At 40.7% G+C, this 25,026-nt stretch overlaps 1 protein-coding gene across 2 annotated transcripts in view; it reads right to left on the bottom strand.

Annotated features, from left to right (window-relative positions):
• The window catches only part of LOC113947382 (protein cordon-bleu-like), a 109,388-nt gene extending 84,675 nt beyond the window's left edge, over positions 1-24,713 (bottom strand). For both annotated transcript variants that reach the window (XM_027643886.1, XM_027643887.1), the window contains exon 1: positions 24,501-24,713. In XM_027643886.1, coding sequence (XP_027499687.1) covers positions 24,501-24,544 — 44 coding nt within the window. In that variant the 5' untranslated portion in view covers positions 24,545-24,713. The remainder of the gene's footprint in view (positions 1-24,500) is intronic.
• Between the last annotated feature and the right edge of the window lie 313 nt (positions 24,714-25,026).

Below are 25,026 nucleotides of genomic sequence, written 5' to 3'. Positions count from 1 at the left end.
TGTTAGGGCCAGTTCATCTCTCCCAACCCTGAGCCACTCAGTTCACCTTCACTCCATGTCAAAAGCAGTACGTGCCTTATGAGACCACACAAGTAAACTACGAAGGCCAGTGAGAAGCTTCACCTGTGGTGCAGAGATGGTGGAATTCCTTGTTCTAAGGCCACCAATATGGGATCACACAATGCCTCAAAATTTTGCCAAGAGGGCTTCAGTCTTACCCTTGTCCTGCAGCCTTTGGCTAGCAGCATACCAGGAGAGAGTTCAGTCAAACTCTGAAAGTCTACCATTCAAATAAGCTAGACCTATTCTTTAATTAAAATGAACTCACAAAACTTCCATGTATATGGAGATAAAATAAACCATGCAAGCATCCAGTAAAATCAAATATTTAAAGCAATAAACAAACAACAGTTTCTTAAATCCAGCTCAGGGAATGCTCCTTCAATGTCAAATGCTGAAGCAAGCAATTGCAGCTTCCTGTTACAGCATCACAGCACAGGGATGCAGCAACACATCTGGATGGTGGCAGACAAGCTCTGTATACTGTGTGCTCTCAGGTGTCCCCAGAGCCTTCTCTTCACCAGGCTGAACAACCCAAACTCTCTCTGCCAGTCTTCATAGGAGAGGTACTCCAGACCCCTAATGCTCAAGTTATAGGATCACGTCTGCCTTAAATTTTTAAAACCTGCTACGTTTCTCTTGTGATGGAAGAAAAGGGGGGCGGGTGGGAGTGCGGGAAGGTATTATTCACATTGATACCGAACACTTGTCTCTCAATGCTGGTATTTTCAAGGAATTAACAACTCGGTCAGGTGTCTGACGGCAGTTTTCAGCGTGAATACGTCGAGGTGAGCAGAGGGAGAGGCAGTGAGGTCCAGGCACCGCCCGGGGGAGCTCTGGTGCCCGAGGCTCCGGGAGTAGCTGGGTCTCCCTCCTTCCTTCCCTCAGCCTGAATTTAACCCGAGCTGCAGCAGCCTGGCAGCAGCTGCCTGTACCCTGCACTTCTCCGGCGTTTCGATGGCGACCCTCCAGCTAGTTTTTAAATAGTGCTTTTAGACACTATTTTTAGCTCTTGCGTTCTTATTGTTCACAATGGATAACAAATACAAGAGCCAAAAGAGAAATCCCCTTTCCTTTGGCAAAGCTGTGTTAATTACACCATCATTAGAGAACGAACTTCATCGAATCACGAAAGGCAAACAGGCATCTCTGCTAACTATACTGGCCGGGGCGAACAACTGTCTGGCTGATTTTGTATCAATCTTTACAGAAATAAAGCTGATAAACATTTAATTCCCTTGGTATGCAAATCAGCATTGTCCATTACATTAACGGAATAACCCTTCCTTAACCAACGAAGTAACCCGCTCCTGCAATATCTTTAACATACATCCCTGTTACCAAAGCTTATTTCTGAGCACAATTTCTGTGAGGCAAACTATCAGTGAAATTGAGAACTTTTGGTTTTTTTCTATTCAAAAAAATAATCCCACAAGAAAGCAAGGAAAGCACAAGGCATGGAGATTTTAAACTGTAACCACTTACCGTTCCACCAACAGAACTAAAAATGTCTATAATTAAAAAAAATGTAAGCGAACATGCATGAAATGTATTTATAGCATTTTATTATAAGTTAGAGAATGGGAAGCCAGTGGATTTTTTTTAGGATCCTTTCCTGATTATACAGTAAATCCAAGATATAATATCAGCAATGTTACCCTTCTAAAATCTAGTAGCCTGGGACAGAACAGTAGCACATGAATCACATGGGGTGGAAGCCATTAGGAGAAAAAGAAATAATGTGAAAGCTGTATTTCTTTAAACTAGAAAAAGAGAAAAAATAACTTTCAGGAACAAAGACAATAAAAATTAAAGAAATAAACAAAAGGAAGGAGAAGGAAGAGACAGACATGGACTGCCAGACTGATCCTCTCTTGGCAGCTGCTGCTAAGAAGGTATGCTTAGAAAGTGCAGTACTGCAAAGCTGAAAAATTGAAAAAAGGATGAAAAAGCCTAAATCCAGCTGGGAAACAAGGAAGAGGATATACGCCCCTTCTTCTGAAAGCATTCATTATTTTACATTACCTACTACTACTAAACTCTCATCACACTTCTATAATTATCTGTGTCATAGTAAGGAGTCACATTTTACATTTGCAGCAAAATTCATAACCACTAATAACAGGTAGGCAATCTGCTTAGAAAGTGAGAAGAGCAGGAACAAATGCCCCCTCCCTCAAAAAAAAAAAAAAACCAACAGCAGGGCTACGAGAACAATTTGATGCATGAAGTACTAGCTTTTGCTGCTTTGCGCACACTGGGGGATTAACAGTTGGGGTTTTCTGAACCTAACCTACAAATATTTTCATGAGCTAATACTGAGAAATCTATCATTCTGCAACTTGGCCCTCAGTTTAAAAACATTAAAGTGAGTTGTTTTAATTAGTTTTTAAGAATGGCAGTGACAGTATATACAGACTTATCCAAAGACTGTTTAAAGGGCCATGGTTTCCAGCTGAAAAGAGTCTGCAGAGAAATACAGTGCTGCCAGATACCCAGTGTATCTGTTCTTTTTTTTTCAGTAATCAGCTGAAAGCTAACCTTCAGTATCACAAGTAAGCCATTGTGTGCAAAAAAAAAAAGACCACTGCCACTACTCCTGTTGCATATACAATAAATATTCTACAGTACCCCATTTTGGAGCAAGAAGGAAAAGCGGAAGCAGTTTTTTACAGTCAGTATAATGGGATTACGTGTTATGTTGCAGAAAATATGAAATTGATGAATTAAAACCAGACTCCTTAGGCATATTCAACTTCCTGACTGTTAATCAGTATTTTTGTGGAAAGTGCTCCCAACAGAAAAATGCTTACTATAGTATCAATCACAGTTATTCTACAGTTTGATCCATGGATCCTGAAGCAGTAGTTGTTCATTTTTCCTCACATCAATTTACTCATCTCTAGTTTAATTCTTGACTAGATAGCCTGAACTCCTTTTCTGTTCTGTTCTAGATAAGCGGAAAATCACGGCCATGCCAGTGGCTGACCTGAAGTAAATCGCCATCATAATTCATGATTTCTCATGATCTCTCCATCTGATGCCAACTACTATCACAGAGAACTAACAGAATACTCAAGTTTGAACATGAGCTTCAAAGGAGATGAAAAAGACATGCACATTAATACTTTCCACACTCAGGGATATCCTAAAACAAACTGCTCTTTCCCATTCTACTCTTTGAAAACTTTAAACATTGCACTAGCAGTGGAGCTGAAAGATGGACTAACAGAAGATAACAGATCTGACATCTTGCCAGGATTAGACATAATGTTCTCACCAGCTACAGCAGTGGTGCAGATCAGTTTCGCGTATACTCAAACGCAGAATTAATTTAGTTTGAATCAGATCAGCTTGAAAACTCTGAACCCTGTTGGCATGTTGCAATATTAGTTAAAAAAAGACAACAATAGCTTTTTAACAGTAACAGGTATCGGACTGCAAATTCACCAAGAAAACATGTATCAGGTAAAGAACATGCAAGCCCGCAAGAACAACATATGCCAAAAGAAGGATTCCCAGATCAGAATGAGATAACAAATGACAAATAATGGAGCCAAAAAGGAATTCCACTGAAGTATGTTATATAATTACAAATTTACTGTAGAAAAGACACTAATATTCTGCTACAGGTAGAGTAACCTTGGTCCTATGAGTCTGATTTAGTCCCTGGAAATGAGTTCCACGTTCCATCCCATTACCAATTTGATCTCAGACTAAAAAGAGAACATTACAACTTTAGAAATGCTCCTGAAGTTTGTGTCTCTATATAAAGTTTATCATCCCCAGCTGTCATAAGTGCAAAGATAACCCGTACTTCTGTATTTCATTACGAAAATTTGGCATTAAGGACAGATAGCTCAATATCATCATACATTACTAAACAGCGGTCACACAAAACACACGCACTTTGTTTTCTCCAAGTGAGAAAACAACAACTCAGGCTTTAAAAAGTTAATGAAATGGTATTTATATTGTCTCATAAGAAGATTCAACATAAAAAAAAAAAATTCCTAGCTTTTCATAGCAGTGTCACCAAGAGACACTGGACAATTACCTCTCTGTTTCGTGGTAGCTTATCGTCTCCAGTGCCAACTATCCATCTGCTTTCACCTGTTGTCCAATTAAGACTGGCAAGTGACACCACCTGTAAAGTCTCTCCTTTTAATACCCTTTCCAGTCAAATCAAAATCCCATGTAGTTCGAGGATCTAAGACACACAAGGGGCATGAGTTGTTACAAGCAGCAGTTTGCTTTTGAATACCCCCCTTTGCGCCGTCACCACTGTACTTCAGCACAAACCTACAAGATAGCACCTGTACCTACCTATTTGTTAGGGGAACTCACTCAAAAAGTGCTATCAATCTGAAAGCAGAAAATTACAACTGAGCTGTGGGTGAAAAAGTAGAAAGACAGATTTTCTTCTCTTGTTACTTCGGATGTATCACTGTACATGTTTCTTCAAATATAAAATCCAGATAGTTATGCCACCTTTCTTTTTTATAATGATCTATATGAAGAAGACACTTAGTCTATAATGGCATTTTATTTTCAGGTGGATACATTACACCATGTGATCTATCTGGGGAGAATTTTGCCTGAAATCACTCCAAACAGCAGCTTAATTCAAACTGCTAAGTATAACGCCTCCATCATTTATCCTCCTAAGGCAGTGAAAGAGAAATCATTTCCATTGCAGGGCCAGAGCCCCATTTTGTTCTTCTTGATCTTGGATTTATATTTGCAGCAGCTGATCATCAGTGAGGCTTTGGTAGCTAAATTATAACAGCTCCTCTGTGTGCAGTCTGCAAGGATATGAAAGGGAGATGCCCCCACACTCCTAATCCTCCTCCTACCCCAAAAAACACCCAACAAAAAACAACAAACTGAAGAAAGAAAAAAAAAAGAAAAAAGGAGTCCTCTCCCAGAGCCAAACCTCAGTTTACACAGCATGAATCAATCTCTCCACAAGCTAGCTTGTCTTCTGGGCAGGTTTCATGGGATCGCAATGCCACAGAAATGCAGTGGATTTGCCTTTTTTATGCCCTGTTGCTTTCAAACCCTGCACACACCCTCTCCTCTGAAGTGGGTTTATACATGGCAACACCTGTGTTATCTTAGAAACACTTTGGCCAAGAATATCCAGCACACAGGAGCAAACTCTTTTTACACCTGCCTGCTAAGCACAGAGGCACATCTACCCTAGCTGGGTGGTTTGGAGCCAGCATCAACAGGCTTTCCTATTAGGCATTGGAGTTAAAGCAGCAACCTGGCAGGGTGCAGCCTGACAGACACTCAGCTCAGCAAAAAAGCAGGACGAGGCTTGAGAGGTAGTAGGTGCAGTCAGAGAAACACAGTGGACAAGGCAGACTTGAAAGGGTATGAAACACTGAGGGGAGCAGGGGAGGAGGAGGAATGCTACATCATAATGGATCTGTACTAAAGCATGCAGTGAAACACCTTTAAGGAGAGAATATCTGCAGAGGCTCCCATATTCATCAGACCTTTTAACAAGCATTTCTTAATATATTTCCTCCTCACCAAGGCTCTGTCCTGTGCCATGGAAACCAAAACAGAACTCAGAGATAGCATAAAACTTCCACTTTTTCACTTCAGTTTTCAACACCTCCATTCCTGTGAGTTAAAAAACCACAAGGCTTTTGTCTCAATGCCTAAACCATATTTCCCAACAGCTGTATCTGTTGGAAAAATCCACTGTGATTACTAATGCCAAAACCCATCAACTTCGCTCATCTGTTACAGATGCCTACTGTATGGTCAGGGTCCAGGACAATACTATAATGAAAGGAATACATAAACCAAAAGACATGCAGTGTGAGCAACTGTTCCTCCTTTTTTATTGCAGTGGTGGACTGGAAGAATTTTGCTTGCTACTGTTGTATTTTAATTTAGCCTTGCAGTCTCAGAACTGTGTAATATAATGGCATCACCCGTGCCCCACCCACAACCAATAAGATGCAATGCAGGCACGGGAACACATTCTCTATACAGGACCTGGGTTCACACAGTCAGGATATTTGCTGTTGCACCTGCATTTGCAGAATTTACCTGTCACAGGGACACGAACTGACTTCACTTCTGGGTCTAGTAATTCTGATTTGCAAAGAAGTTTTATAAAAATATGTTACGCCGTACACTAAGGGAAGAGATTTCCCACTGCAAATCCAACAGAAACGGCTTGCTGGGGCTAAAAAAAACCAAAAAGGATTGATATATACAAAGTTTGGATGTGTAAATAAGGTTTTTTGAGGGGTTGCTCTGACTTGAATACCTGAGGTATTTTAGCCTTTGCAGCAGCTCAGGAACTAGAGTAAGGATATAGAAGGCTATGATTTCTGTGCTGCTTTTCTTCCAGAGGATGAAGCACTGAAGTAGCTTCCAGGTCTTTACATAAAAATCCGCAGAGAGACTTTACTTCAATCAGCCACTTCCAGAGAGCAGTCTGTTTTCACCACAGTTTCAAAGGATATGAAATTTCACATAATATGCCATACACCTGGGTAAACAATCCCAAGTGTTGTTTAAGTTCATGCCTACATGAACTTAAAAGATCTGTCCTGCAGACTCCTTAACTGACCTCACTGGCTCTTGTACACAACAAGCTCAAGGTTAAACACCAAAGCCTCACACTGGCTAGCCCTTCCAGGCTAGCTCCCACAATCCCCAGAGATATTTAATTATGATAAATTATAAACATTTTTCTGCATTCATAGGGCTTTTAAAAATTACTATTTAATTTATATTAAAATGCTGCATTAAATGTTCACATCTCATAAAAAACAGTGGCTACTGTCTCTCAAATCACCAATTTGGACCGAAATACTCCTGATTTACAAATATATAAATTAGCATAAATTAACAAAGACTGAAGCTTATGGTTGGTTTCTTCCCTAGACATGCTTTGAGCAGCACTCTGCCACAAATTTACATGAGAGTGATCCAGAGCTTTAGAAATCATTCATAGTGCCATTACCACACATCATCCATGAAATAAGAAAGCACTAGAAAATGAGGCACATGGGTACAAACAAGTTGAGGGGAATTAGCCCAAATAGGTCCGAACACCTAAGACCTATTTATGAAGAAAACATAATTGTTAGACAAGTGTTAAGGTATGTTGGAGAAATGCCGTCTTCAGGATAGCGAGCAGAACCAAATGAAATTCTGTAACACAGAGTCACACATGCAGAGAGTTCATGCATTACATTCTTATATTTAGACCTGACATTAAACACTGGAAATGAAACAAACAGATACTACCCAAAGCTTCAAAACTAACATGCCAGGTACAAGACTGAAGGTACAAATCAATGCAGCAATGAGCATTTTACTAATGACAAGATTTTACAGGCAGTAATACAAAGCCTAATTTCTGTTTTGGTTTAAAGCATGGAAGTGTATATATAAGGAAATTACAAGGAACTATCATTTAGAAAAATTCTACAAGACTCAAGTACGCAAAGTGAACTGGATAAACTACACAACTGTGTAGAGTTAGCCTGACTGCTCTCTGAATATTAGTGTCACCCCAAAGAGTTTTCTTTGCTAGTGACAAAGGGTCACAGTAAACTGCTGTACAGGGGAGATACTAATTTAAAAAAAAATTACATTACATAACATGTAATGTGCCTGGTGATCACAAAGAACGGCCTAAGTATCTTCCTTCTCCATCCCACCTGCTTCACAACAGCAGTTTCAACCATCACATCAGCTATGTACCAGAACGTTTTAAATCCCCACTAGAATGGGGTGTACTGTCTGCAGGATTTACACTAAACTACTCTGTTTTTCCATTAACACTAAGTTACAGTCATGTGTACAAAAATGGAAAAGCAATTCCTTGCCAAAAGGCAACTAAAGAATAACACTCCTTTATTTCCCCGAAAAAAAATAGCTACCAAAGAGTAACCTCTTTTTTTTGTTCCTTCTCAAAATAAAACCACCCCCATGCTTGTACTTGGAACTGGGTAATATTATATGGTCTTCACACATATGCACTATTCTACCAAGGCATTAACATGTTAATTAAAACTGATAATGTTATGTCTGTATATACATACACATGCAAATATATCTGCCTTTTTCTAACAAGTGATAGGAACTCAATTTTTTTCCATATTTAGGCTAATATAGCCACTACCCAATCCAAAACTGGTTATGCTTTTTTTTAGTGTGGGGGGAGGGCACTTCTGTACTTGCACAGAAACGCACTGACTGTAACTTGTTCCTTCTCTTTCACATGGATGCTTAATTCTGAAAGGAAAAAAGAAGGAGGGAAGATCTAGTATAGTTGATGGGTTGTTGAGCAGAAAAGGATTCTCAAACGGAAACAGTTGTTTAAAAGTTTCCTCTTCATCCTCCCCAGAATAGGAAAGCCTGAACTCTAGACCCATCTTGTGCATCCCTCTGAAATAGCCAAGCAGTTTGTGTCTAGGAGGAAGGTTCTGTCAAAATCATCTTTATGACCCGCAGAGCCCTTTCTGACATCTAACTGAAAACCTCCCTGCCAGCCCCAAAGCCTTAACTTTTGACTGACCTTCAGTCAGACCTGGTACTGGAGTGGAATTACCAGAGGAGGATAACTGAACAGGATACAGCACCTTCATACGTTAAATCACTGCTGCGTGGGCGTCCAGACATGAGTTTGGAAGTGGTCCATCTGGGGATTTGTTTGGTTTTTTGGGGGGAGGTTTTGATCGTAGTGACTGCCTCGGAACACCACAAACTCACTTTGTTGAGTGTTATCCTGCCAATGAGAAGGCTGTCACTGGTAGGTAGGGTCACTCTAGTCAGCTGGAAGGCTTTTTTCCCTTCCATAACAAGGCTTTATCCCCTGATCAACAAAAAAAACAAACCACAAAACCTTTTGGTGACATTAGGACCCTGGTACACATATACCATGTTTCTATCTTTATGTATCATTTTTGCACCTGTTTATACTAGAAATTTGAATAATTTTCACCAAATTGATAAGCTTAAAAAAAAACCCAAAACAAACATGCTCTTTGATTGGAGAAATGGTGACTTGTAGAGCACATATTTACATAATCATTGGCTTAAGGTATACATAAATGTATTAGTTTTCAATATGAAGTAAACCCAGATTCCTTGGCACTTTTCTTAAAGGTCTCTTATTAATTTTTTTCCTCGTGATCTTTTATTTACTGGTATTTTTCTGTTTGGCTGCTATTTAACACATATAATTTAATAATCCCTGGTCACAATTTAGGGTCTCATACAGTCACAATCTCAACTACGTCTGACTGCAGTCAATGGTCAATACCTATTTATGTTAAAGGTGGAAACGGAATATAACCTTGGGATTATTAATGATGTCCTTATAGTGTTATTTGCTTTTCCACAGATCTTTTAGTGGTTTTCACTTATCTCTGTAACTAAATACTGCAGTCATTTTCCAATTGCACATCTTAATAAAAAACGCCACACAATAATGACAATTTATAGATGCAGCCTGTACTTTCAATGAAAACAAGTTGGCAGTCACTCCACAAATAAAAATCCTCATGGCTCCACAACTTTCCTTTGACTCACTGGTAAAGAGCAACTAGATGCTAGAAACTCTGAATAACCCATACACCCACGCTACATGCGACCAAAGAAGATCATTTCCCAGCAGACATTTGTGGACTTGTTACTAACGATCCAGCTGCTAATTTAGCATCTGCTCTTGCTCTCGGGTTACCAGTAGGTCCCTCCCTACCCCACAACCCCGCTCTGAATGGGTCGTACTCACGCACAGCTTTGCTTCTTTAAAATACACGGGTATATTTAGAAACAGTAAGCGACTTTACACGATAAGGAAGAGGCACAGTTCAGATTAAGTAGGTAAATTAAACTCAATCAAATTAATCAAAAGCAGGCTTCATAAAACAAAAGTCTTTTTGATTTTGTCATCTAAGGAAAGATTTGAAAAGGGGGAAAAAAGCTTTTTATATTACGAGTTTATCTGTAAGAAAAACTCCTCATTTTTACCCTCCTCTTACCCTTAAATGTCACTTGCCTCAGTTTATTCAAACTAGAATATCTAGAAACCCAAACTTGAAAGATATGGCATGTATTTTTATTGTATAAAGTGAAAAATCTTTATTTTTACACGTGTACTTTTTTCAAAATTGGATTCAGTCATTAAAACATTAATTTTGAAGCAAAGCTGAAAGTAAACTGCCACCAGTAAAACTCTGAACTTTCACTCAAGACTAAGTCGGTTTTGTAGATAAAAAAGGTCCCTGCTCTTTGTATATTACATATAATTTCATTGCTAAAACTGAACTTCATGACTTATATAACCGTATCACAAAGTTACACAACATTCACTTGTTTTGATTATTAAGAAGTTTTGGGATGGGGTGAAAATAGTAATGTACTGAAGTATTAAATCAATACAACTCCATCTACTGAATCTGTACCAACAATTTTTTTCACATTGTAACAATGTACATGCAAATACCACTCTGTGACAAAAATTACTTAATGCACTGAAGTATTAAGTGCTATTTAGAAAGGAAAACATTTTCACTGTAAAAAAATAAGTGCATTAACACATGCTCAGTTCTCTCATTTAAGTGTTCTTTGAAATACTGTTCTAATATATTTCTTTATGCAAATAGTAATAAAGATGACTCATTATGAATTACAGACTGACTTAAACACAGACACATATTCAACCGTCATAAATGAATTGATGGCAATATTTAGATCTGTAACCAGAGGTCACATGTCTTGTTATCAGTTTTATATAATTACAAAGGTGTGTAGCAGAATATACTTATATTGTCTAAGCTTGAAAATATCTAAAATTAGGCTGAGAAAAATCAGTAATTTTACTCTTGCTTAAATTCTACCTATAAGCCTAAATCTATGGGATTTAGGTGTTTCTTATAACACACTGGTAGTAAAATTGTTATTCAAACGTAAAACTTTATGATTATTACTATGCTTATACAAGTTAACTTGTTAGTTCGTGCATAACATTTCTCCCCTCTTTTTTTATTGCAGCACAGGAACTGCCAGTGAGGGAAGACAGCTGAGAGAACTGAAAGATGTCGGAAAAAAAAAAAAAAAGACAAGTGGCTTGAGGAAAGCGATTTACATAGCTGTGGACTTCTAAAACTTTTCTTTACCATATGTCCAGCTGTGTCTTTAGACACATTCCCTGCTCTGCTCAGTTTTTGACTTTCTGGGCCAATGTCAGTGGTAAGGACAACTCAGAAGACCGAAGTGCTGCTTGAAGCCTACCTGGAGAGTCACAGCTCTGACGAGAGATACAGGCTTGCAGAGCAGACCTGAAAGGACCAAAGAGCACAAGACCAAGCAGAACGTGGCTGTCAGATGGCAAGCCATGGCAGAGGGAGCTCCTTCCAATGCTTTTATAAATGCAGTCCCCAAGCAGCGATGACTTTACTCCAGGTACAAATTCGAGTATGCGGTTCTGCTCTTCAGTCATGCCACAAAGAAACTTGCTAGAGAGAATTAAAAAAAAAAAAAAAGGCCAGGAGGAACAGACTTCACTATCAAGGGACAGTTTCATTTTTTCCAAGCGTTTTCTCCGAGTGAGATGTATTTACTCTGAACTCCCAGGAAGGTACATGTACTTTCTGACAATTTAAAAAAAACCAACCAAACAAACCATGAAGATCTGAACTCCTCCACTTGTGAAATCTCCAGGCACCACTGCCAAACCACAGAAACATGCTCACTGTGCTATACAAGCCAATGGAGAATTTCAAGCAATTTTGAGTCCGCATCAGGTGTTAACGCAGCTGGACCATAATATGCAGCAATAAAAACGATAACCCTCAGTCCTCATCTTTCACATGTATTTTGAGGAACACAACAGTATCACCCCCTACATACGACGAGTTTCATTGGGGAACACTTAGTTTCCCTGTGTATGGAAAATTTTATAATATATAAGCTTGCATGGTCTGTCAGATCATTATCCTCATAAATCCATCCATGACTACAACATTTGTTCAAAGTAAATAGATTGCAGAACAATTCTGGAAGGAATGCCACAGCTGTACAACACAGTGGACATGCTGGGTCCAGAAGCAAAGTCCCATATAGTAGCATTTATTTCCAATATTAATCAACATATATTGCCCAAACCACAGTTTTGAATCTTCCATCTGCAACTCAGTGAGAAATACGAACACATTAATTCAGAGATACAGTACCCTTTTCAAAGATTCCTAAAATAGTCACACATTTCCTTTTAAATGCCAAAAGAGCCTACTAAACCAGTAGGATGAAAGAAGAAGCTATTTCTTTCTATGAGCAGTAAAACAGACCAGTGCCATGTGCTTTTCTCCCTTGTGGTACTCATCGGTAAGAAGGCTTTCTACCAAGACCACCTGTCCACAAGGACTAGAGCTGTGCATGAGCATCTACACTCTAATCCTTCCTCACTTCCAAGCAGTTGCATGTGTACCACTCACACACATCACACAAAGAAGTCTCCAAAGCAGCTCCCATGTGGACCTAAGTCTACGTAATTCAAGTCTGAAGAATTGAGGTCTTTTCTATGAAAAGCACTATGGAACAAATCAACAGACACCTCAGAAGGCACAAAGGAACATGAAGTCTCCAATCCACTTATTTCCCCAAATTTTGTAAGAAAAACTATCTGGGTGTGGGAAGATAAGAGCTACTATTTTTAGTCTCTTAACTGCATAGTTACTATAGTACAGTTGAATGCCTCTGAACTTACAGGTTTTTTTCTACAGGCAGTGATAGTTTTCTCTGTAAAACGAAGAAGTAACATAGAAAATTGAGAAAAGTCTCTCTAGGGAGTTTTGAGCTTTTAACCATAAATAATACTTGATATAAGCACTTTAGTGCAGGAAAACCCCTGTTGCTGATTTGGGGCTTTGTCTTCAAATAAACAATGCTTATGAAAAGATTTATAAATATTTGAATACTGTTGCACAGATATAGCCAGGTGCTAAGCGGGGCATGAGGGGTTTCTTTGCAATCTGAGCTTTTACATCATGTTTTCTCAAGTAACTCGGCCTACCCCTTTCCCAGCCAAGCTGGGAAGGAAAATCTTCACGCTAGTGAGATGTTTGTTACCATGTGCTCAGGGGAAAAAAAAAAAAAAATAGTAGTAGTCTAGGTTATTTCTTCGAAATTAATCAAAAGTCTGAAGTGCAAAAGATGATCTGCAAAGGAGAAGCAAGAGAATGTATTTCCCCTTTTCAGCTGTTTGGATCATTCATTGAAGGGTTGATCTGTACTGGAGGCTGATGTGCATGTCCTCTCAAATGATGGCAGAGTAGAGCTCGGTCTGCTACTCGAATCTGGCACCTAAGTTTTGCACAAAGAGACTACTTGTTTAATATTTTATATACAGAACAGAAGTTTTTATCTTGTAACAATAGAGATAAGTGGGAATTTACATTAAAAAATAATGACTCAAAACTCTTTGTATGTACACCACTTTTATTGAAAGGGAAGCTCAACTCACCAATAAAAATTAAATTAAATAAATTTTAAAAATTTTCAGTGTTGCCAATTTGTTCCCAGGTAAATTTAAGCTAAACTGTAAAATATGAAATAGTTTAAGACCTTTTTAACTCTCTATCACTTCAATATCAAACTGAATTTAAAAATCTGAAATTGTTCTCAGGTAGCAAATTAGTATATAAATAATTGGCAATGCACAGCAAGCAATATTTCTTTCCAAGTAACTCCTTATGAAAATGAAGCAGCATGGGGAATTTACGGTGCTTTTTATGGCAAGAAATGCATGGTATCTGTATAAACAGGTTTTATACTTCAGGCAGTTTTGTATGTGTAAAATACTTTCCAGTAGACCTGGATCTTTTTAATAGGAGAAAGTATGGTATTTAACCACTTGAATGCAAAGAGATTTCATTCCAAAATAACTATGGCTAATTTGATAATACACAATAATAAACAAGAAACAATTTTTATAATGAGATACCGGATTTTTGTTACTTTATAATAAAATATAAACCTGAACCCCCTTGGAGCAGCAAGATCAGTGTGCACTCACATGTATTTCACTGATCTGCCCAAGTGAAAGCCATGTTGGTCCCTTTCACACCTGTTTCACGCAGGAGCAGACCCAGAGATTTCAGCCAAGGTGCTTGAGATTTGCACACAGCCTGGCAAATGAAACAGAGAAAAACCAAGCCACACAGGGCCCTCAAGAACTGAATATTAAGGCAATGGGAGCGTAGTCATGCCCAGTCTCTTCCATGCTAAAGAAATCAAATAAATTCAAGCTGCTTCAGAGCAGCTGATCAAAGTACCATTTCCAATATTGCATTAAACAATTAGCCAGTGATTTTGCTGCTCTTTATTCTCTGGCAAGGGCAAGCAGACTCTCCAACTCCGTCCCAACAGAGTCCAAGACAGATTCTGAGTCTGCCTAGCCCCTAGTAGTCATTTTGTACAATACTACACTAACAGCCTTAAAAAAAATTAAAAACAAATGAACAAAATTCCAAACCAACCAAAAAAATAAGTGTTTCTAAGAAAAAATGAAATCCCTGGTTTGAGGCTGGAAGACAGTAAACCTTAAAAAAATTAAAAAGAAACACTACATCTGAGCCAGGAGAGGGAAGCCCCTGTATTTTGATCCTGGCATCGAGTGCTAATATACCCTGAGACATCGTTTATTATTTGTGAAAAAAAACTACTAAAAGCAAAGAAATAAAATAGCAGCTTGTATCCACTGATATTCAAATAGTTCCAGTATTAACAATTTGCTTTCTTCAGAAAGACGAATTCCTGACCAAAACTATAATCAATGTTCTTCAGAAGAGTAATGTTTCCTGACAGCTGTGAAGTTGAAAACTGAGTAAATACTCGTTGCAGAATAACTAATTGCTCTTTCAGGAAGGTATTCTCTTGTTTCTCACAAATCTATCTAAGAATTGGAAGGGGAATTCAAGTATTTGCTTAGAAGGTAGGATAAAAAGCAACTTTACTGTCATCATGACATGGTTTAATCATCAACATACAGTTCCAGGGTTGTGCTTAGGGAGTCTCTTTCTAGATAGTTTTACAAAGTTGGTACAATCTACAAGACTTGAGGTGAAGGGAAAAAACCAGCCTATTAAATTTATTACTTAAAGCTGCAGTATAACTTTTTATCCTTCTCCTACATACACAGTAATTTGGAAAATCCACAAATCTCTGAATTTAAGATAAAATTCTGTTCTGTAATTACTCACATAAAACGTGAGGTTTTTTCTATTTTAATTTAAAGTTTGATCTTGGACTCTCTATCCATCACACATGGATACGTCCATGTTTGTTTCACAATGGAAAAACTAGGTTTAATAATAATAAGTAATTCCACATTAGCACATTATATTCAGGAATAACAGACATGATCTGAAGATAGCAATTCTTTACTTCCTAATGTAAGCGCAGGAGTAAAAATATCTTCTGGTTTACAAAAGACCTGATGGAGTTAGAGAATGACTTCCTCTACACTCTGGTTTATCCCTATCATCCCCTAGTTGGCCTGGTCTCATGCAAGTCTGCTATGACACACAGCACAGTGCTGGAGAATCCACAGCTTCTCTGGGTAAATGAAGGGTTCGGGATTCACTGAGGACAGAAAATGGTCCTAGTTTGTTCCCCACTGAACAAGCCCCTACCCAGGGAATGAAGCTGTGCTACAGACTTTAAGGAGCCACAAAACAAGACTGCGTGTCTCAAAAAGACTGTAAAAAGACTGTGTGCTTCAAAAAGCACAAGTTTACGCACATCTGACATCATAACATTATTTTAGCATGCAATGCTGGTCTGTGTTGCTGTGAGGTGACCAAGTGACTCTCAGTTCAATACAGGCAAAGAAACACAGATAATTAAAAGCCATCAAAATAAATAACTGTGTTAATTACAACGTCAGCAGTTTAGAAACATGATCTGACCTATATGTAGCTGTATTTAACAAATTGGTAAAGTCAGTCTTAGGAGCACCTGAAGGTGTCACAGTACCAAGATTTTAATCGTGGCAGAAGCCAAAGGCTGTCCTTCCCAAAAACAAAGTCCAGTCCTACAGGGAGCATTCATCAGAACGGCCACGAGCAACACCACCAGCTCTGTTAAAGCAGAGAAAACTGCGCTGACACTGAAACATGAGCTGTACCCCCAGGGAACCCAGCAGTTATTTATTTGGTATCCATAAAAGTGTAGGCTTGGTACCAAAAGTACCATCAGAAGGTATTCAAAAGAAAGCAACAAAGTAAAACTAAACTCAAAACCACAAAAAGAAACAGAAGGAAGCTGGATCCAGACCAAGATATTCCCTCCTCAGCACCCTGAACCATTGCTGTGACATTCAGAAATAAAGCACTGCCACAAGAGCAGAGATCGAAGAAAAGCACAGAAAACACTTTTTTCTTCCCATTTGTCTGAAACTTTTTATTGATTTTGGAGACTCCCCCCATGTCAAACTCAGACAAAAACAGAAAGAAAAATACATGTCCTGTGCACAGTGAGATCAGACGTGCCACGCTCGATGTATTTACCTAGGTGGTATTTTTGCTTCATATGCAAGATACCAACCTCAAACATAAAAAGAAAAATGCAGAAAGAAAAGCCATCTAAGCACAGAAGTTAGAAAAAATGAAATAATATGTTTTATTACAAAATAAGTTGGATTTTTTTGTTCATGTTTTTGGACCCTACTAAAGCAGGGAAAAATAATTGTTGTTATGCCACAAAATAACTCTACACAACAAAAATAAAAGATGAGTATTTTTAAGGGTCTTGAACAGAATTCACTATTTTATTTTCTCTTATCTCAGAAAGCCACTGCCATAGCACCCAGTAGACCTTCAGGGCGAGCACTGGAGAATGCCCACTGTGAGACATATGGGGTGGGAAGGAAGAGACAAGCTTTTAAAAGAAAAGTAATCTAGATAATATAAAACAGAGCTTTCCTCTTTTGTCCCTGGAGAAGTTGACAAAGATGATTCTGTAGCTGGTGGTTCTTATGTACACTACAGCGTGGGAACCTTCACACAGCTTCAGAGGGCAAACTCCTGCTCAAATACCAAGAAGAAACCATCTCAGTCCCTAAAAAAACACTCTACCTTTTCAGAGAAAAGTTGGACTGGCAGACTAAGAGGAACAGCCTGGGAGATGGTGACAACCAACCATCAATGGTACATTTATACTCAGGCCCTTGAAAATTATGAAAGCACATCATCAACCACTAATGATACCCATTTTATATCTCTATGTATTTGTGTGGCCTTAAAAAAAAATAAATCATTAATTACCTTTGATTACTGAAAAACAACAGAGCTCTACCCTTTTGGCTCAACTTCACAATAAAACCTCAGTAACAGCTGATCAGATCAGCACTCCTTTATATAAATAAAACCCAACACACAGGAAAGGAAAGCAGGCATGGCAAACAGAGAGTTGCACTGCTTGTTAGTCACCCTTGGTGAAAACGTAAAGTAACACTTATCTGATTAAGTACTTTTGGATTGGTACTTACTATTGAACCTTACATTTTAGCTATATTTAGAACATTGATAATATAAAATGTAATTTTCTTGCTCAAGCTCCATAACAGAGGGATGACTTTGCACCTTATCTGTTTATTTTGTTGAGTAAACGAAGTTTTCATTGTTAGTACCACAAAACAAATGTGGCCCAGAAAGACTGTATTTTCTCTAGCCTTTGAGTCACTAGTTAAGAGCTTGCTATAGAAGCACCAGCTCCAATGCAACTTCAGGAATACTGAGGCTTACATCTGCCTGGCTTCTTGCTTGAAGGAAAAAGGAAGACTCCAGGCAGCGGGGTGGTCCTGGCAATTCAGTATAGTAAAAGCTACTGTGGGTTTAATCCTCAGCCCCTCCTGTGCCAAGTAGGACCTTGAATGTGGGGTTTCTGTAACAGATCTCTCTCATTACCTGGGTGCTTATTACTTAGGTGAGGGACTCTCCATCACACCTTACTGAGTTGTTCCACTTTGCATACACCACACCAACACTGAGAGAGAGTAGGCAGAACAACTCACAGACGAGCCTTAAACACTTATGCACAGGTCAACCACGTTTAATGAAACGACACTGGAGAACACAGAACCAAACACAAAAATGCAGTCTATCTACTGCAGATCTGCCAATACCTGGGGGCAGCCTATACCACTTCATTTCCACCTTTCTACATGCTTTAATGATGTTTAAAAAAAAAAAAAGAAGTATATCTGGGTTGTATAATTTTCTGACTACTAAAGAAAGCTTTGTAACTCACATTTCATCACTGAAACTGTCAAAGGAGATTGCCAGGTCTCTTCCATACAACACATCGCAAAGAACACACAAAATACAGCTTAACATGCAAATATCAGTTTGAACTTACAGGGTCAGGAATAATAAATTAAATTTTTTGCCCCATAGACACTCTGAATCTGGAAACTATAGTAAGAACAAAGAAACATGAATAGAAAAACCATTCTCAATCAATTTTCTTTCCCATTCCTCTTGTTATGACAATTAGTCTGCACAAATGCATAGCACCTGAGGCAGCTCATTATCTGGGGGATTAATGAAACTAAAAAGACATTGTTTCTGCTGCCAGGGGACTAAAGTGGGCATGAGATGCTGTGTGTCAGCACCATCGTGGCACAGCCCTGCCACACAGCTTTGTGACTCACTCATTGGCATGGGTAAAGTCCCTGGCTCATCACTGACACTCTCATGCTGAAACTATGACAACAATACACTATTCCCAGCATTACTTATTTAATGATAAGCAGCCTGGCTCACTGGGCAACTAACAGCTCTGGAAACACTCTATTAAGAGAATTAATATATTAATAAAGGTTTAATTTCTATTAGCTGAAAATGCAGCTATTTTTCAGAGATCCTTAAAGCATAATTTTAGCTAGAAACACAGATTTTAAGCCTTTTCCCATTCCTTGTTTCTAATGCAGGAGCTGGCTTAACCTGCTGTGGAAAAACCAATTTCTAAAGGCCCCTCAATCTCTTAGAAGCAGCATTAAAGTGTGAAAACTGTCAATTTTCATGGAAATCACAATGCCAGAGCAACACAAAAAGCTGCAGTATACAGAACACAGTCGTTGCCAGAAAATCAAGTGTTTGCTGATGCTAACAGAGTAGCTAAAGGCCAGGCAGAGGGGAATACTTGTTAAGGTACTGAATTGTGATTCAGGAGAAGTGAGTTACTTCCTTAACTCTGACACAGGCCTCCTGGCTGCTTTTGGAGCTGGTCATGTAAAAGTGTTTACAATTTTGCCTATATAAATAATATGGAGTCTCCTATGTGTATTTCTTTAACTAAAATTAATATTTTTAGGAAGTCTTCATAAGTGCGTGTAAGATGAGTCAGGTCTGTGACAGCAGAAGTCTACATGATGACAGATGTTTAAGAATGAATACACATATTCAAAAGAACTCTCATTCCTCTGAAGGCAAAAAAAATTCCATTCATTCTGGCAATAATCATGCATTGTGTTCTGAACTAATCGGCAAAAAGAAATATATCACACCTCTAGCCAGATTAACTACACAAAAAGCAGTCATGTATTTACTGAACTGACTTCAAAATAAATATTTAGGAGATTGTTTTTCTGTAATGGTCAGCATCATCTAAAAGTCTACCCATAAGAGTGCTCAAAATGTAACTAACCCTCTTCCTTCTCTAATGCAGCATCCTGAAATTGGTGCAACCAGCCCAGATGGGGTGGTAAGTAAAATCTGTTCTATCAAAATGTAGTGCTACCTCCTGAGAAGCAGTGAAGTGATTCCATGAAGACTACCAATTTGACCGAGACGTAAATTTACACGAGCAAAACCTGCAGAAAAATGAATCTGTAATTACAAGGGAAAGAATATGAAGAACAACCAAGGCAGATGACAGTAGGAAAGAGAAGATTCGATTTCATCTAAGAGTGGCAGGAGTGGCATAAAAGAGCAAGATAAAAAAGTATAAAAGCTATTCATGGGAAAGAAAATAATGGGAGATGACTGGGAGATGGGGAAAGTCAAAACAAATGCTGAATATTTTAGACAGTCTAGAAATGAAAGAAATTTTACAAAGCCTTCTCTTTCATCGTCTGCTCTGGTACATGACTAGAAGATTTCTGAGAGAAAGGAAAAAAAAAGGGGGAAAGTAAGATATAAGAAATGGGAAGTTGGAATTCAGAAAGAACAGCTGTCAGGACTGGATTGCATTGCATTTATCTCACCATTTAGCTTACTTTTACAGTTAGTGTCCTTATCTTCAGCAATCCTGACATTTTAGTCATGACTGAAAATACAAATCTCTTACAATATATCAGCTTAACAGTTATATTCACATGGAGTTGCAAAACACAGTAAAAATTTCCTTGTTTCATTCTTTGCAATAGTAAGCACGATTCGTCTGTCACTATTACCAGAGTTTTATTTAATGTGATGTATCTCCACTGACATGGAAAGAAATACTCTGGACTCAGACTGAGAGGAAGATAGGGCTAATGTTGATTATGGTGCCAGAAAAATGCATCACAGGGAAGCTCCTTGTCTCAGGTGTTGACTGAATTCTGCAGGAGTGGTGCAGATACAAATGGGGACACAACATGAAGAACAATCCCAAAAGCTCTAGTGTCAATCTCGCAGCTGGTCAAGGCAGCAATCTTCAAAGTTGGTACTATGCAAAGACAGAACAAGTGGCAATGGCTTTAAGCTAAAAGACGGTAGGTTTAGGTTAGATATTAGAAAAAATACTTGACTGTGAGGGTGGTGAAGCACTTGAACAGGCTGCCCCGAGAAGCTGTGGATGCCCCCACCCCTGGTGTTCAAGGCAGGCTGAACGGGACTTTGAGCAACTTTGCCTAGTGTAAGGTGTCCCAGCCCATGGCAGGGGAGTTGGAATGAGATGATCCCTTTCAACCCAAACCACTCTATGATTCTACCACATTGCTGCCCTACCTTTCTAATTGCACTAATTGCCCTTTGCCATCCACTACTCTGCACATTATGCAGAAATACGGGTTCTGCATGTAAACATTACTGATGTTTCACACTGTCTACCTGACTTCCAGGGTCACTTCAATCCAACAGGCAAATCATTCCAAAGTAGGTGTGCTAATGTGAGCCTGTATTTATTAGTACTATAAGGCCCTGTGAGATAGGGAAGAACGTTGACGCACAGAAAATAAAGGTCCTACTTAAACAAAGAGCTCCTACATCCAGTTTAACATAGAGGCTTTCCCCACATTTGCCAGACTCCAGCAGAAGCTTTTCTGTGCTCAGACAAAGACTCACAAACTGCTGGCTTCTGTGGGAGATGGAGATGCCTACAGTGAAAGGGGAAGATGCTCTGCCCTTTGCAAGGCTCCTAAAAGAGCAGAGAAGGATTGATCCTGTAAGTTCTCATTTTAGACTTTAGCCTGCTATACCACTTATGACCAATGTATGTCTGTTATGACATATTATGGTCAAAAAGTAACCAATCAAGACACCCAGAGAAGCTTATCTCTGCTCTCCCTACTGAAATAACGGCAGATGCAGACACTAAGGTAGTAGATTTTAAACTGGTGTACTGCTGTCTTTTAGCTTCTGTTGCATGATCACAGAGTAAATCCTAATTTCTGCTGATGCTACTGATTGTCTTAAATTCACCTTCATAAGCTAAAAAGAATTAATTAATTAAATAAAGCAATATGGACTTGGTAAAACTTTAAAAAACTCATGCCTAGCAATTAGTAATAATAAAGTCCTTGGTGCTGAAGTCTACCATTTTTTTTTGAAGCTGAGAAATGGGGAAAACCCTGCAACACCAGCACAAATTGCAGTTTTCCTTTGCCATTTAAAACAAAAAAACCCACAACAGTATCCTCCTTTTACATCTATGATTCTCAAGCAGCCATGCCATGAAACACATGGCAACTTATTTGTCTATGCACATAGCAAAGCTGCTCCATTCTGCACCAAACGACACATTAAATTTGTTCACTGTTTAACAAGGAAAACTCATAATGTTGCTGTTAATGATTTACGTAGAGACAAAACAGCTCTGCCTAAATTTTGTTAAAAATTGTGAAGCTGCGGTCATTTTAACCTCTCTTTCATAACTGCAAGCTAACCCAATCAATAAGATGGAACCACGTATAGCATTTCTTCTGCCATGAAATGAAGGTATTTCTGTCACAACAGTCTTAACAGCCAGAGGTCTCCAGGCACACTCCACAGAGGCAGCTCACGTCTGGATTAACAAGGGAACCAAAAAGGACAGACAAAGCTGTCCTCTTGCCACACTTGCCAGACCTAGCAGATTTTGTCACTGAGCAAGTAAAATCTGATTAGAGCCCAAATATCCACTGATATCCAATATGGATGTTAGCAACTCTGGGAATTATGAACCATTCAGTGAAGCTCCCTGTAACAGCACTGACACATCCAGGCTGGGAACCTCTGACTTGCAAGAAAATGCAACAAGAAGTATTTCAAGGCTGAAATTCAGAGCTCAGATAAAACAGACAGGCAGTCCCCCCTCAGTGCACATGCAAGTGCTGCCATCAGCTTCCACAGGAGCAGATTAGCACCTACACATTTTGTTATACAATATCACAAGTGCATCTGCACCTTACAATTGGATTCATCTCCTTGAGCCATGTCACAAGCAATCTGAAGTGAATGCAGTTACTGTAATTTTTGTTCCTGTGATATCCGAGTCTGTCTGTGGATAAGTTTACACAGATGAAACTGGTTACAAAGGATTCAGGAGTTTTGTTCAGAAATGCCCCCAGACTCCAGTGTTCATCTCTGAGATGCACTAATGACACCTTCCCATTTCAAATTCAAACTCTTTAATGAATCTTTGGATTCTTATGAATAGAGACAAATTTTTAAACAGCACTGCATCTGAGTTACTCTTCAAAGCACACGTGTAAATTGGCACCAGAAATGATCTCTTCATCAGAATTCTAGAAAGCAGCTATACTGTTACATTAACTAAATACACAGAGGGGCAGGCACCTTCTATGTACTGCTTTTCCTGGAAGCCTAAAAGGTCATGATCAAAAAGGCTCATTTGCAACTGGAATTAAGTATTTTATTTACAAAAGAGAAGCAAGCTATGTCACGCTCTGCGAGTCAAAGAAACACGGCACACACTGTTTCATTACCACAGCACTAGCAACGGCATCTTCGACCACTGTTCCCTGTACTACTTTCTGTTTTAGGCACTACAAGGTTCCATATCAAACACAAACTGAGGAAAAAAAACTACTGTAGCCCACTAGCACATTCTTTAAAGCTGTTTCCTACTTTGTTGAAAATAAATTTATGACCTAAACATTAGAACTAAAAATAAAAATGCAGCTGAAGCAATCACAGTCTCTTTCAGTCCATGCAGACTGTGAAGTAGAGCAGTAAATTGCTGCAAGAAGACAGAACAGCTCTTAAAACTTGCCCAGCTTCTACTCTGACAAAAGGGATCACTCAGGACCTCAGCGTGCTGGTGCTCTTGTGTTTAATTAACGGACTAATAAATTCACTGCTGGCTCACTCTTTATTTGTCTCTTCTCTTGAAAAACCCCAAACCCACCCGTGGTTTACATTAGGACTGAATACTATTTAGCAGTAGTGCTGCGAGAGCGGTGCTTGTCACCAAAGCCAGGAGGAACTGGGAGCAGCGTCCGCAGGTGCCTTGTGTCCGGCCGGCACTGCGGTCACCCACCAACCTCGGACAAGTTTCGGCGTTTTTAATGCGCGGTTGGCAGCGCTTTTCCTTCCTCTGCCACGGCCGTGCAGTGAGGCCGAGGGACCCACAGCTGGGACGGCTGAATAAACCTTTCAAAGGCTTTTGGCAGCTGCGTCCTGGCGCTCGGGCGAGAATCTTTGCGGCCCCGGGGGCTGATCCAGACCCTCGGCCGGGCGGGTCCGCTCCAGACCCGCCGCGGCCCCGGCCTCCTCCCAGCTGGTGGTGCTGCTTCCAGCCCCGGCAGCCCGGGTCGGGAGCTTCAGGCGGCGGCTGCCTGCCGTCCCGAGCAACCTCTGCAAGGAATAACTCCCGAACCCAATCCGCTCTCCGTTCTCGCACCCGGAGGGGCAGCGCCGGCAGCCTGGCCGGGACGCCCCTCCCGCAGGGCAAAGGCGAAGCAGGCACTTTCTCCCGCTCCTGACCTTCCTGCACCCCAGCTCACCGCCCGCCGTGCCCTGCTCCCCGCTGTGCCCCTTCTCCCCACGGGCTCCACTCAGAGCGGGCCGGGCGCCGACACCTGTGCGCCGGCTCCGTCTCGCCGCCCCGAGAGGGAAGGGAGGCAGGCGGGAGGGAGGGAAGACACCGAGGCCCGCCGGCCAGCACGGCCGCTGTCGCCGTCCGGAGCCGCTCCTCCCATGCAGGCGAGCGGTGGCCGGCCGGGCCGGGGTCCCGGCAGGAGGAAGGCTTACCCGGTGGGAGGCTTGCTGGCCCCGGGGCGCACGAGGGTCTCCATGGCCGGGCCCCCCTCACCACTTCTTAAGGGACGGGCCGGTCCAAGACGAGATCCCGCAGCGGGGCAGCGGCGAAGGTCGGAGGCGGGGGTACCGAGAGGGAGGGAAGAGAGGAGAGCAGAGGAGTGAGAGCCGCCCTCGCCCCCTCCCTCGCCCCCACCTCCCCCGCTCCCCGCCCCGCCGCCGGGCGGCAGTGCCCGGGCCGCCGCCGCCCACGGCTGCCCAGCCCGGCCAAGGGCGGGGATGCCCTGCCAGGGCGGCCCCCGCCCGCCTTACCGGGCCGACAGGGAAGCTACGCCGCAGCGCGGGCACTGACAGCTCGGCTGCCCGGCCAGACCAGGGCAGGGCACGGCGGGGCTCAACTGGCCGCTGCCCGGGCAGCCCGGGGGTGCGGGGGCGCTGCGAACCGGTTTCCATGTGACTGGCCGGCACAAACGCAAACACGACCGCCGCCCCCGCAGGCACTGCCGCCCCCGCCGCCCCC

The sequence above is a fragment of the Corapipo altera genome, unplaced genomic scaffold (assembly GCF_003945725.1).
Source record: "Corapipo altera isolate COAL_440 unplaced genomic scaffold, ASM394572v1 24b, whole genome shotgun sequence".
Classification (NCBI taxonomy): domain Eukaryota; kingdom Metazoa; phylum Chordata; class Aves; order Passeriformes; family Pipridae; genus Corapipo; species Corapipo altera.
This window is presented reverse-complemented; position numbering and strand designations above follow the sequence as displayed.